Source organism: Coturnix japonica, chromosome 19 (assembly GCF_054131305.1).
Source record: "Coturnix japonica strain WE chromosome 19, WE-NBRP24, whole genome shotgun sequence".
In the NCBI taxonomy this organism is placed as follows: domain Eukaryota; kingdom Metazoa; phylum Chordata; class Aves; order Galliformes; family Phasianidae; genus Coturnix; species Coturnix japonica.
The window spans coordinates 9,911,492-9,925,415 of record NC_140681.1 but is presented as its reverse complement, the minus strand read 5'-3'; the positions used below and the strand labels follow the sequence as shown (position 1 = coordinate 9,925,415).

At 46.0% G+C, this 13,924-nt stretch overlaps 1 protein-coding gene across 10 annotated transcripts in view; it reads left to right on the top strand.

Annotated features, from left to right (window-relative positions):
• The window catches only part of KCNQ2 (potassium voltage-gated channel subfamily Q member 2), a 55,470-nt gene that overhangs the window by 37,570 nt on the left and 3,976 nt on the right, over positions 1-13,924 (top strand). For 6 of the 10 annotated variants that reach the window (XM_015881654.3, XM_015881651.3, XM_015881655.3 and 3 more), the window contains 4 exons: positions 5,335-5,558; positions 6,143-6,251; positions 6,738-6,869; positions 13,438-13,561. In XM_015881654.3, coding sequence (XP_015737140.1) covers positions 5,335-5,558; positions 6,143-6,251; positions 6,738-6,869; positions 13,438-13,561 — 589 coding nt within the window. The remainder of the gene's footprint in view (positions 1-5,334; positions 5,559-6,142; positions 6,252-6,737; positions 6,870-13,437; positions 13,562-13,924) is intronic. The other 4 variants (XM_015881657.3, XM_015881652.3, XM_015881656.3 and 1 more) reach the window with 1 other exon arrangement.

Sequence of the window (13,924 nt, the reverse complement as noted above, 5' to 3'; positions counted from 1 at the left end):
GAAATCAGAGGCTTCCTTGTCTGCTTAATGTGCAGAACAAAAAGAGATGAGGATGGGGAATTTGGTTGGGGCTAGCAAGCCAGTGGCTGCTCAGCAATGAAGGAGGCCAGGAACTGAAGTTTAATAAGAACAACAACAAAATTAATTAAAAAAAAAAGCTGAGACCCCTTCCTCCCTATCGCTTCATCCCTCTGCAGGGTCCAGAGAATCCTTGCAAATTACATTGCACTGAACAGCAATATGAAGTTAGTAGCATGAGAAATACCAGCTTCCCACCTTCAGCTGATCAGCGATCCTTTGGCTCTCTGAATACTGCAAATTGACCTTGCCTAGTCATGTGGCCTTTGGAAGCCATGGCTTGCCTATCTAGCACCTCTACTATGCAGCTAGAGGACTAATCTCAGCCTGTCCCACCGGATGCAGGAATACGGGTTCTCCTTAGTGTTGACGTTGGCCTTGTGAATGGTTCTGTTTCTAGATCCAATGGGGAACAGACAGCTAGAGCAGAGCGTTCGGTACAAGCAGTGATTTCATCGTTTCCATCCAGTTGACGATTGCTAGGTGGCTTCAGAGAATTCCCAATGAGCATCCCTTAGTGCACCCGTCTGATGGCCATGAGGGCACGCAGATATCTGTGTTATATTCCTTATGTATAAATAGATCTACTTTCACACCTGCACTGGAGGAGTCTCTCTCCCTGCCCCAGACACTGCATTTGGCAGCAAACGTGCACCTTCTCGAGTTTCCAATGCCCAGAGTTTGCATGCTTTGAATGCTGGCAGGGGAACCCCCTCAGCTCTTTCCCCCCCCCCCAGGCCAGGCAGGTGGAAGCCCAGGAGTGGCACTGAGTGATGCAGCATGTTTGTGGAACTGGATTTTTGCATGCTATTTTTTGGAGTCCGTTTTAATTCTCAAAATCACCAGTCTCTGTCTCCTTCAGAAAGCCAACAAACTACAGTTAAAGCAAAACCAAACCAAACCAAATACATGTATCTCTGATTTTCTCCATTAATTGTTCCAACTTGTATCTTTTCCTTCCTTGGTGGTTTGTTATTTTCTTTTCCTTGCTGGCTTTTCTTCTTGCTTGTCAGACTAAAGGCTACGTGAGACACATGCCTGAGCCTTGCGTGTGCCAGGAGCTCAGAAGTAGAATGGTAAATCCCATCTCTGAATGGGTAATGAAGAGTCAGGGGGCATGGTTTAGTTTCATGATAGCAGTTCCTGGGTAAATATCCTGCATCTCTGAGTTAGCCTCACTACGTGTTTGGTTGGTACTTCAGCACTCCTTGAAGCTTATCCTTGAAAAGACTGGTTTCAATATTGGGTGATCATCAGATGCACCAGCAGGCAAAGGTTTGCTTAATAGTCCAGCTGGAAAAGGTCCCCTACCTTCCATACTGCTTGCATTTGCCAGATAAGGTTGCTTTATCCTTGGAGGATGAACCATAATGCAGGGTCTGCCCCCAGAGAAAGGCTCCTTCCATTGCTCGGTGCTCAGGTTGGTTTTGGCAGTGGTTATAACAAGTAGGAATATTTGTAATGCTGTCTTCTCACCTGTATCCAATTCTGTTTTCTGGAAAATCAGCCACTCTGATCTTCATGTCTTCCTTGCTTGTCTATCTAGGCATGAATTTTGAATTGATAAAGCCAGTGTATGTTTTTCCTCCATTTTCTACTGGATTCTTTCCTGCTGTGGTCTTCATTTCATCTCCCCCATCTTGAGTTCTGTGAGGGAAAGGGAGGATGAAACAAATTATTACCTCAGGATCTTCTCAATCCATTGGACACCCTGCAGAGGGGGGTTACAGACTGTGCTTCTTCCAGTCCCAAAGGAGTCTTGAATTGTGGAATAGCCACAAGGGCATCTTTACTGCCTGCATCCACCCTGAGTATAGAGTTATGCACTCTGTGCTGTAGTAAGATTATAAGTTAGGTCTGGAGAGATGTAAAAATAATTCTTGTGTCTGGATTGCTCAGCTCTGGGACTGCACGTTGTTAGGGGCAGGTGCCAGCACTTGGGTACATCTAAGGCTGAGTGCTAAGGAGCCTTAACCTGGGATACATAGAACAAAATAACAGTAAACAGTGATGCAGTCATGGGAGACTCAATGTAGGTAAAGTGATAGACTCAGAAGCTGGGACATTGCAATGTGCTGAACCAGTGATTTTGGTCAATAAATGCACTGATGGGAAGAGAAGGAATCTGCAGAACCCTTGGCTGGACTGCGGGTCTGGTGCAGTGTTTCTGAAAGTCTTATATAAGAAGTAATCAGCCGGGTTCAAAGATGCAATCTAGCTGTTTTGTTCTGCTCCTGAAATGCAAAGCAGCTGAGCTGGCAAATTGCTGGAAGGCACAGGAGATGTGCAGTTTGGCTTTTGCCAGCATTCAGCATCGGTTTGGGAAAAAACCCTTCCTGTTTTAGAAAGAGAGGGGTGACAGTACAGTAGATGCTGCAGAATACCAAAGACCGAGGTTAATGGCATGTGGCTGGAGCTGATGTCCCTTTGTAGTGGTTTCAGCCTTCCCAGCTGTCATTTCAGTGACCTCCTGCAACCCAAGTCTAACACTGTGGTTTCGTATGAGGAAGAGAAGATGGATTAAATCCTATTTTTGATAGAGCAAGATGGAATGGCCTCAAGTTGTGCCAGAGGATGTTTAAATTGGATTTTAGGAAGAATTTCTTCTCAGAAAGAGTGGTCTGACGTTGGCACAGTTTGCCCAGGGAATGGCAGAGTCACCGTCCTTGGAGGCTTCTAAGGAAGCCCTCCCTCTCCATTCCCCCTGGAACAAGTAGTGTTGTGTGTTCACACTGCTCTTAACCATCATCCCTGCAAGCTCTGGTTCATTTTGTGTAGGGCTGGATTCCTGCTTCCCCATGTTCATGTCACAGTGGTTACTAAACTGAAGCTATTTTCCATCTGCCTGAATTCCACCTGAATAGCAGCACTTCTCTGGGACACTGTCACTGTGCATGACTTTCTGGTTGAAGATCATGATCTTGGGCTGGCTGACAGTTCCTAGCTCTCTGTGTGGGTGTGTTTCTCCTGGGCTCTTTCCCATTGCTCTGCAGGGACGTGCTTGCATGCAGATTGCAGGGGTTGTTCCCAGTCACGGAACTGCATGGCAGAAGGAGGACTTCAGTAAATCATTCATGTTGTTTCATGGGTATAGAAGAGGAGCCCCAAAGCAAAGGCTCCGCTTGGCTCCGTGAGGTGCTTTGAGTGCTGAATGTTGGTGCTTTGCTGACTCATTCGTGCAAACCTTCTTTTAAAAAGGACCACGTAGTTTAAAGCACTGATACTTCTGAAACACAGTAGATCCCAGGAATGTTCTTCTGTAAAATCAATCACAATACAGGAACAAAAATTGGCCTTTTTAGGATCAAATAGCATTTCAATCTGACTTCTCTTGCACCAAACACAGAATTGCCTTTTGACATTTGGCTGTGTACAAGGATATCAGTAGCGTCAGGGATTGAGGCTTACAAACAGAAAGGTGTTGAGGTATACACTTGCTCTGCTCTGATTTTCAGCTGCACTGAGCATCTGTGGTGCTCTGGCTTTCAGGTTCATTTTGCAGGTGGGCCGCATGCTGGACATGAATTCCCCTGTACCTCTCTATGCAGTTTCCCTGAATTAAAAATGAATCGTTAATTGGGTTAATTCTCCCTTTTCTACTTGAAACTTGACGTGAACATGTTTTGTTTGCATCTCTCGAGCTGAGATTGCAGCCCCATCCTTCACAGGGCACTGCTGCCATAGCACCTTTCTGCCCAGGTCCGAGTTCCATGTCTCATAATCTGAAGTGACCTTGTAAAAACAGCCCCTTTTTATTCAACAAATTTGCTCCCTGTATGTCGTCTTGAAGTCACATCTTCTTCCTTTCCTGACAAAGCCACTTGTCTCGTGCTGCAGCTGGGGAGGGAGCTGGGGTTTGCTTTGCTTCAAACATCAGCATCCAAGTTCTGTTTTAAGAACCTCTGGTTAAAGGAACTTGTGCTGGGCGTGAAGGAAAAGTAGGGCTGTTTGCTTCTGAGTTTCAAAGTGCTGCTGCGGAGAGACAGGAGAAAGAAAGACCTTTGGTTGGTGCCCTGGGAACCCAGTGTGGAAATCAAAATTCCAGCAGCGTTCTGCCTGCAAATGGAGGCTGTGTGTTTGCAGCACAGTAAGTGGCTGCTGCAATGGTACGGAGTATTGGCAAAGCTATCCTTGGTTTTATTCAATTTTGCACTGCCTCTTTATGAAATATGAGCTCCATGCACAAATGCCTTGCACTGGTTGTCCGACCTCTATTTGTATACTTGAATAAGCAATTACTATTCAGAGAATAATAGATCATCCCAAACTGTTTGCAGTTTGGCTCCCCTGAGGCCATTTCTAAGCCTTTTCATAAGGATTCACCCTCGCTTTGTGGTTTGAAGTTTTGGTGTGAGAATTTTGTCCTCTTCATTTGGATGGAAGCTTTTAACTACCCATCTCAGAATGTGTAAAATAATGAAAGCTGGCTCAGCAAACTGCTTCTCGGTGAGATCATCTCTTCTTCCAGAGTGATCTTTTTGCTTTGATAACAGAATGGGACTCTGATAGAAGAACAGGAGTTAAGTGCTGTATTTTGAGGTCGTATGTTTTCCTGGTGATGGTGCCCATAGCAGACCTGCAGCTAGATGGTAGTTAGATTGTAGATTGAATCTTCATAGGATGTGAAGGAGTTGCATGTTTCAGTATTCAAATATGGGACTGGACCAAGATGAACTCTTCATAAGATATAGAAGGTCCACCTTCTGTTTTAGAAGGGGGAAAAACTGAGTCTAGTGAAGGAGGAGGGGCAGGTCTGAGCACCAGGAATGGAGTGTTTCCAAGTGAAGTTAAACACTGATGGCCAAGGCTTTTTGCTTGGTATTCTCTTCTTGGATGTAGGGCTTTGGAAGGTAGTAGTGAAAGAAGCTTTCTCACTCATGATCAGAGCCGATCAGTGATTTAAGGACTCATGACCTCATCGTTAATGTCATTCTGTCCCGCCAGCCCTCGCATCCCACGAGGGGCTTCTGTTTAAGTCCACATTATTTTTTCTCTCTTAAAAATCATTCCCATTTCACTCATTACGGCGGAAACATTTCTATAACGCTTTACTAAACAAACAAACAAACAAAAAAGCGATAATGAAATGAAATAAATATATACTTTTTTAAAAAGCCAACAGCAAAACTACATCTCACTGCTGCTTGGAAGTGCTCTTGGTTTCTAATGGCTGGTGGGGAAGGACTGCGTGGTTTCCAGAATGACTCCTCCTGCTGTCTCCTTTTTGTCTTTGTTTCAACGTGTTTCTCTGAACAGTCAGAAGGTCAGTTTGAAAGATCGTGTCTTCTCCAGTCCCCGCGGTGCTGGCACCAAAGGGAAAGGCTCTCCACAGGCTCAGGGCATCCGGAGGTCCCCCAGCGCTGACCAGAGCATTGAGGACAGCCCCAGCAAGGTGCCCAAGAGCTGGAGCTTCGGAGACCGCAGCAGAGCCCGGCAGGCTTTTCGCATCAAGGGAGCTGCATCGCGGCAGAACTCTGAAGGTATGGCCTTGGGGTGCTCTGTGGGAACCCAAAACCCCATCCCTCTCCATCACCACCCTAGGTTAAGCAATCCTGTTAAGCAGATCTATTTGGTGGCGAACAGAGTTAAGTCCAGCTGGTGACATGATGCTAGTGGTGTTCCCCAGGGGTTGTTTTTGGGGCCACCTATGTTTAATCTGTATTGATTATTTGAATGAGGGGACTGAGTGTACACTTAGTAGATTTGCAGATGGAACTGAGCTGGGAGGAAGTTTTGATCTCCACGAGTGTAGGAAGGCTCTACAGAGGGATCCAGACAGGCTGGATCAATGGGCTGAGAGAACTGGGATGGAGCAGAGGAGGCTCAGGGGGACCTCACTGCTCCCTACAGTGACTGAAAGGAAGTTGGGGTTCAGCCTCTTCTCCCAGGTAACAGCAAGAGAATGAGAGGTGATGGACTTGAGTTGCACCAAGGGAGGGCCAGGTTGGGTATTTGTGGTGGAAATGGATCAACAGTTGGACTTGATTTTAGTGGTCTTTTCCCTGCCTCACCTGGTTGGAGAATGCTAACACACTGCTTTCTATTCCTGCTTTTCCCAACACAGAAGCAAGCCTGCCTGGAGAAGACATTCCCGATGAGAACAAAAGCTGCAACTGTGAGTTTGTGACGGAAGATTTAACGCCAGGACTGAAAGTCAGCATCAGGGCAGTGTGGTAAGAGAGGAGGAAGGGGAAAGTGGTTTGGGAAAAAAAGGTGATAGAATAAAATGAAATACAAAGTCCAAGCAAATGCTGAGATGCCTGTGTTGCAGGCTGCTTTTCCCCTGGGTGGCCTGCCCTCCTTCACAGAAAATTCTGCCAGAAAGGGAATTTTTGCTGATGGAAGTTAAAAATGCAGAAACAGGAAAATCCCCTGCAGGGATACATCCAAGCAATCGCTCTCACTTGCTCTAAGATTTAATGCTGACATTTATAAAAGCAGTGTGGAGCGGAGACGTGCCCAGCTGATAGTCCGGAGGTCATCGTTGTCCCTTGGTGCTCACAGGACTTCAGTTGCAAGCCCCCATCAGCCCCTTCCCCTCTCCTATTGCCATGTTGGGCACAGGGTGTAGATTTGCTCCAGTCTCCTTCCAGCTCCCTGTGGGTTTTAGCTGCCACCAGGTGAGTCAAGGACTTTATTTTTCCTTCCCTCTCTTGCAGCATTATGCGATTTCTTGTCTCCAAACGCAAGTTTAAGGAGAGCCTTCGGCCCTACGACGTGATGGATGTCATCGAGCAGTACTCAGCTGGCCACCTGGACATGCTCTCCCGGATTAAAAACCTCCAGTCCAGGCAAGAGACCCCTCTGCTTGCTTCACTTTCCCCCTGCTTTTTGTTCATCACACAGATGTTGCCATGAGAGACACTTTCCCTCGCAGCTACACTTTAATCTTTTATCTCCTTAAGAGAAAGGTCAGAGGAAGCATTGCTGCATGTAGCTGGGACCCATGGGGATGATCAGGACAGGGAGCACACATAGAACAAGCACTGGGATTATGCCATTAAATCTGCCTCCTGCCCACCTCAGGACAGCTCTGACAGCTCTCAGCTAGATTTCTCTCATTCCCCTGTGCACAAAACCTGTGACATCTGCAGCTCACCTCCCTGCAGGTTTTTCTTTAGGGGTTTCATCCATTTGCACCTTCCATGGTCCCTGTGTCCCATGCCAGTGGTCAGACCCCCCCTGAGAGCTCAGCAGAAGTGATCACAGCTCTGTTGAGCACAAGGGCACCCAGAGCAGGAGGCAGGGTTTGGCCTTGGGCTGTCTGTGGTCAAAATCATTTACCGTTTATTTTAACACTTGGATAATGAAAGCATTTCTTTTGTTGACTGCAGCAGCCCAGCTTCCACTGAAAACCACTTGGAGAAATTTTCCTTTAATTTCCAGCCCATTTTGGTCATGAAAACCTACAAGAAAAAAGGAAAGAAATGGTTTTAGGTAGGCATGCAGGAATGGAATAGGAAACTTGTCTTATGTAAAAGGGGAATCTCTCTCATCCTAATCTCTCAAAGACCCTTTAACTGCTATTTTTGATGCTCAGGCAGTGGAGCTAACTTTCTCAGTGCTGCTGCATGCTGTGCATTTCCCATTTCCAGTTCTGCTGCCAGAAGTTAAGTTCTCCCTTCCAATGAAAACTAAAATACCCCAGAGAATTTCCTCTCTCTGAGCCTCTCACCCCCACTCAGTACAAATTCAGCGATTATGAATTTGAGATGTGCAGCTGAATCTGGAGGGGGAAGAGGAGGAGGAAGTGATTGATATTTCCCAATCTGAATAAGCTGGAGCATGAAACCTCCAGGCTGCCTCTGCAGAGATAGAGATGTCCTATCTATGACCTGTCCAGTCCAACTGGAAGGGACACCCTGTAGCTGGGGCATGTACCTGGGTGACCATGGCCAATGCTGGGACATGAGCTGGAGCTGGGAGTGCAGTGTGCCCATAGGTGGAGCCCAGCGAGGCTGTCCTGGGGTGGCTTGGAAGAGAACTTTTATCTTTGTTCTCCTCTCCCGCAGAGTGCTGTGCTCTCCTGCCTGCTCAGCTCTATGGGTCTGGCTGTGTTGTCCCACAGCCAGGGCTGGGGATTAAAGCACATTCAAGTACTTCTCTGGGGGGTTTACCTGCACTTTCCTCTTTAATCACGAATGTTGCTGTCACTGTGTCGTGTCTGTAATGTGCTCTTTTCAATGTTGTGTTCACACTGTCTCGTGTCTCATCCCTTGCCAACCACGGATGTCCCCCATTCATTGAGTTCCACAGTCCCACAGTGTATCTCACCGACTCCAACAGCTCGTGTATGTCTGAGCTAGCTGAGGGTGCATCCTCTGGCAGTATAACTGAAAGGAGAATGAATGTGTGTTGTTTCATGTCCAACCGTCTCGATGGAATAGTGCTGCAAATATATTCCAGAGGGTAAAGCATGTTGTCTGTTAAGTCTGGGGTGGGTGGGGGTGGGGGGTGTTCTCCTAAACAGCAGCGGTGCCAAAATCTCCAAATCTTACCCCAGGGTGGGTAAGGTTCACCAGCAACCAAATGGTAGGAGAGAAACTTCTGTTTCTAGCGGAATATATTTTCAATTTCTCTCTCTTTCTGTCGTTCTGTTTTTCAGTTGTTTCTTTCTGCAACTTCCTGACCAACTTTTCTCTGTGTGTTGCTTCATTATGCATTTTGCTGGTGTCTTTTCTCTTATTTACTTTGCCAGGATAGATATGATTGTGGGTCCCCCGCCCCCTTCAACTCCCCGGCATAAGAAGTATCCAACCAAAGGACCCATGTATTCTTCCAAAGAATCTCCCCAATACTCGCCTAGGTTAGGATTCACCAAAATGCCGCTTTCTCTGGATTTTTCATTTGCTTAATGTCAAACCCCTTTCATTCCAGTTATATGACGGCATTTATCACTTAGCAGCTTGTTAAATCGTGGCTCAGAAGGGCTTGTTACTTTGGGTATGATCTGATTTACTTGCAGTAATGAGCTTTCACACTAGGCAAGCCAAAGGAATATAAAAAAAAGGACATTCCTACCATTATTTGTAACTATCAGTTTCTTCAGCTAGACTATTGTCAGTCTTCTCCCAGTACAAGAAAGACAGGGAGCTGTTAGAGAGGATCCAGAGGAGGCTCACAAAGTTAATCAGAGGGCTGGAGCACCTTCCATGTGAAGACAGGCTGAGGGAGTTGGGCTTGTTCAGCCTGGAGAAGAGAAGGCTGCGGGGTGACCTCATTGCAGCCTTCCAGTACCTAAGGGGAGCCTATAAACAGGCAGGGCATCAACTCTTTACAAGTAGATAATGGCAGAATGAGGGGAAATGGTTTTGAGTTGAAGGAAGGAAGATTTAGGTTGGATATCAGAGGGAAGTTCTTAACCAAGAAAGTGGTGAGGTGCTGGAATGGGCTGCCCAAAGGGGTTGTGGATGCCCCATCCCTGGAGGTGTTCAAGGCCAGGTTGGAGGGGCCCTGAGCAGCCTGGTCTAGAACTAGATATGGATGAGAGTCTTTGAAAATGAATTCAGTCTTTTATCTGGACCAACGTTTTGATATGAAATAGGGATTCCACTGCATTTTGCTCCATTTACTTTGTAGATGCAATCAGCCTTCAACGGCTGGGCAAGATTTCCACATGGAAATGAGTGCCCTGCACATAGGATGGGCACTAGGGAGGGAGGCCCAAACTCTGGGTCAGGATTAGCTGTTGTGATGCTCTTCCTTTTTTAGCCCATCCCTGTTTTAGCCAAGTGTTGCCCATGCAGAGAATTGGGATTAATTCCCCCCCCCCCCCCAGTATCTGATTTAACATAGACTTGTTCTGAAATAGTTGCAACCTCAGCTGGAATTCGTAGGCAACAGATATTGGTCAAAATAGGTCTAGAGCAAACTTGATTGACAAGTGGGGAGATAAGGAGCAGTCACGTGACATGGATGAAGGGGGTTTGGCTTCAATGCCTGGATTGTGTTTAAAATAAGTACATAAATAGATAAAAACAGATAAAGAAAACAGGAAGTAATTGAATATATATTCCCAAACACTTCATTTTTTATCTCATTTGAGCCGTTTGACTTTTTGATGTCTGCTTCTGGCCCGAGGGTGACATATTACACCTCTTTGCATGTACTGTCAGCATGGAGCATAATGAAGCATGAGAAAACCTGCACTGTGGCTGATGCAAGAATTTACATTTTTTTTCGTATCATGAGAAAGAAGGAAAGATATCAAAGTTCACTTCAAAGAGCAACTACCCTTCTCTCCCCTTCCCAAACTGAGACCCAGCAGAGCGTGTCACATGCAGCAGATGGCACAGCTTGTCATGCATCGCTAGAAATCTTGGAATCCTCTTCTGCAGTGAAAAGAAGAGTGTGGGTCTGCCTCCTCTAAAGCCCCAGCTGGGGGCTTTCCTTCACACATGTCTTCAGCCCAGCCAAGATAATGTTGGGAGTGCACAAGGCTGCCCATGAGATGTAGTGCAGAAGGGCGATTTGGCATCTCTGAGAAGATTCGTGGTCCCTTGTCATGCCATAAGAATTCCTATGAATTCTTACTTAGTAGGAATAAAAATTCCTACTATTCCTCACCGCTTGCAAGGGTGAAATGTATCTGTTCTTCATCTTTTGAGCTTTGTTGCCCAGTTTGGATTAGACAGACTCTTAGGGTGGCTAAACGGGCCACCTGCCCTTTGCTGATGGTTGTGTGTTTGCAGTGCTCAGGCAAGATTGCACCTTTGGGTTCTCAAGAGGAAATTCCTCTTTTATCTTCTATCAGACAAGGCAGAAGGAAAGCTCCTTGTTTTGCTGAGGATAGGAGCACGCTCTCCCCAGCTTTCTAGCTTCTGCCATGAGGAGCAAAGGGATGAGAAATCTTGAGCCTGGTTTCTCCTACCCATATGCCAAGAGAAGGGCTTGCTTCACCTTCTGCGCTGAAGCCAGTGTCCCACAGCTGCCAGCACCCTAAGGTCTGTGAGACCAAGGTGACATCAGGCTCTGGTTTCTCAGAGCTGCAGAAGATGTAAAGGTTGGATTGTGGCATAGCTGGGAAAGGAATGATCCTGATAGGAGTTCTGCCAGGCTCTGCTATCAAGGACATATGGGCAAGGGCTTCTGAATGCCTTATGGATGAGCTCTTTGAAGCTCTGCTTATAAGTCACAGCAGGTCTATAGGAAGTTGTATCCCGCCTGATGGTGGTGGAAGAAGTCAGTGCTTCTCTGTGTGCGGTGGTTGATCACTCCATCTGTGAAGTACAGTCAACCTGTGCTTCCTGTGGGTCCTGTAAGGCTCACTTACTGGATAGCTTTTCTTTTAAAGACGTGGAAGAAAGCAGAAGTCCTTCCTCAAATTCTGCAAGGTTAGAAATAAGGTTGCAAGAGACTCTCTATGCTATTACAACATACAGTAACATGGCCATGTTTGGTTTTTCTCTCTGTTACCATCCTGCCTCCCTGCTCTTCTCCACAATTGTTGAAGGACATCCCATTTTCACTAGTGCACACATTTAGGTGTTAGCATTGTGCTAGATGTGGCAGAGTATCCTGATTTTTCTTGGCCTTCCCCAGTATTCAGTAGCAATTAGGCTTTGAGCCTCTTAAAATGCATGTTCATTGCTTTACTAGTTTACTTGCTTGTGCATACAGGAGAGGAGTTCGTACAGTGGCTGTACTACGCCTTGACTTGTGATTCCAAACCAAGGTAGCCCGAGGTATCTGATTTAATACCTCTTTGCTTACATGGTAGCAACATTGTCTTAGGATTTCTTGTGCTGTATGTCATGTCAGTAATTGCATCCCTTGTGGGGAGTTCCTGTACATGTCAATAATTTGCTTCTCCCATTACAAGAGAGAAATAAGGCATGCATATTCCTCACACTTGTAATTATAGCACTTGGTGCTCCTTGTACTCCTGTGCTTATGTTGCTAAGCAAAGGATCAAATATGACTTTAAAAACTGAATGGTATTTTGTCGCATCCTTGCCCAAATGAAGTATGTTCTGGGATCAAACATAAACTCCAAAACAATGGTTGGCTTATATTTTCTGTCTTTGGTGTGATGTGCTCACCCACTTCATCACTTTGAGCCAGATCTTCTGGTGCTGCAAACTGCTGTCACTTTGTTATAACCCAAGGGAGCTGCATTGGTCTATACCCACTGATATCTGTCCCTTTATGTCAACAGCTAACATACATACTAAGTCCCTGTCACGTGTGAAGAAAACAGATGGCTCTTGTGTTGGAAATAGCCTCACGTCTCATTCCTTTCCTTGTTTTTTTTTATGTTTGTTCATTTTCCCCTGTCTGTCTGTGTTCAGCTCCTTCCTTTTCCTCCTCCTGGTGCATGGACCCATGGCCCACACAGCAGAACTGCGTAAGAAGCATTTTGAGTTTTCCGCTCAAGATACCTCAACTTGATTTCAGTCAGATTAATTAACCCTTCTTTTCCCTTGCCACCCTTACATTCGGTGCATTATGCAAGAGTAAAGTTTGCCTGGCGTAGAATTGGGTTACGAACCAGGCTGCCATTAAGAACCTGTTCCAAAACTGGGTTGCTTCCCCTGGCTTTGGAGGGATCAAATAATCGACTTCCAGTTTCCAAACTGGCTCTGCCATCCTCTTTCCTGAGGTGTTTATGAACCCAGTTATTTTCAGACTGGGAAGGAGGAAGTGCAAATGTAACGTATGTAAATAACTTGTCGCCAAACAACGTGCCCAGTAGCTTTACCTGCACATACTGCAAGAATGTCCTCTGATGTTAACAGCTCGGAGCCCTGCTAATAGAAAACGTCTGATGACACAGGTGAGAGCTGCAGCAGCACTGAGATGGAGGCATTTTGGTGTTGTTTGGTGAGTTATGACCAAATTCAGCGCAATTCCACTAAAACAGCACCACAGCTGTTGGTTTGGATCTGAGGGCAAAGGGGCTCATTTTCATGGGCATGAGAATTGCACGTCTACATTTGCATGAAGGAGAGGAGACTGCTGCAAAGACTGAAAAAAAATCCCACCAACATATGCTAGACAGAAAACTTGATCTTCCCCCAAAATAATACAGCCTCAGTGCAAATAAAAAGCTAATTGATTTGGAAGAAAGCCAGTTACAGTGATTCTTTGCAGTGGGTAAATTTACTGTGCATAATGTGCCAGATTTTATCTGTATAAACAGAAACGGATAATTTCAAACTCTGCTAATACTGCTCTGAATTTTGCATCTGAATTAACACTTCAGTGCCACTGCGTGTCTGTGAGTAATTTGGAGTGCTAGCGGGGAGAGAGGCTGCTGCTTTATCCCCCAGAGGCGCGATGAGCAAAGCCCCCTCCCCTGCTGCCTCCGACTGACTCCAATCCTTTTCGGGGGGTGGGGGGATTTTCTGATCCTGGTAGAGTTGACCAGATTGTTGGGCGAGGATCCTCCATGACTGACAAAGATCGAACCAAAGGCCCAGCTGAGGGGGAGCTGCCTGAAGACCCCAGCATGATGGGCAGGCTTGGGAAAGTTGAAAAACAGGTATGTTGGAGTGTGAGCGTTTCCTGTCTGTGGGTATTACCTACATTGTGGGGTTGTTTGGGGTTGGATTTGTTGGTTGGTTGGTTGGTTGGTTTTGTTCCAATTGTATATAATCATTTGGAGGCAAAACTGAGAGCAAACAGTATTTTGCAAAGGAAACGATGGGTTTTATGAAAGGGTATGAACAGATTTAGGCACTTGGAAGTCTGTTTCTTAGAGGCTTTCTGTTTCTTTTTGATGAGTCCACCAAAAGTCTATTTTTGAAGATGGCACTGTGCCACTCTGTTAGATGTGTTTCAAATGAGCCCATGAGCCTGGCTGCTGCTTGCTGAACATGGAAATCCTCACAGAGAGTGAGACCCA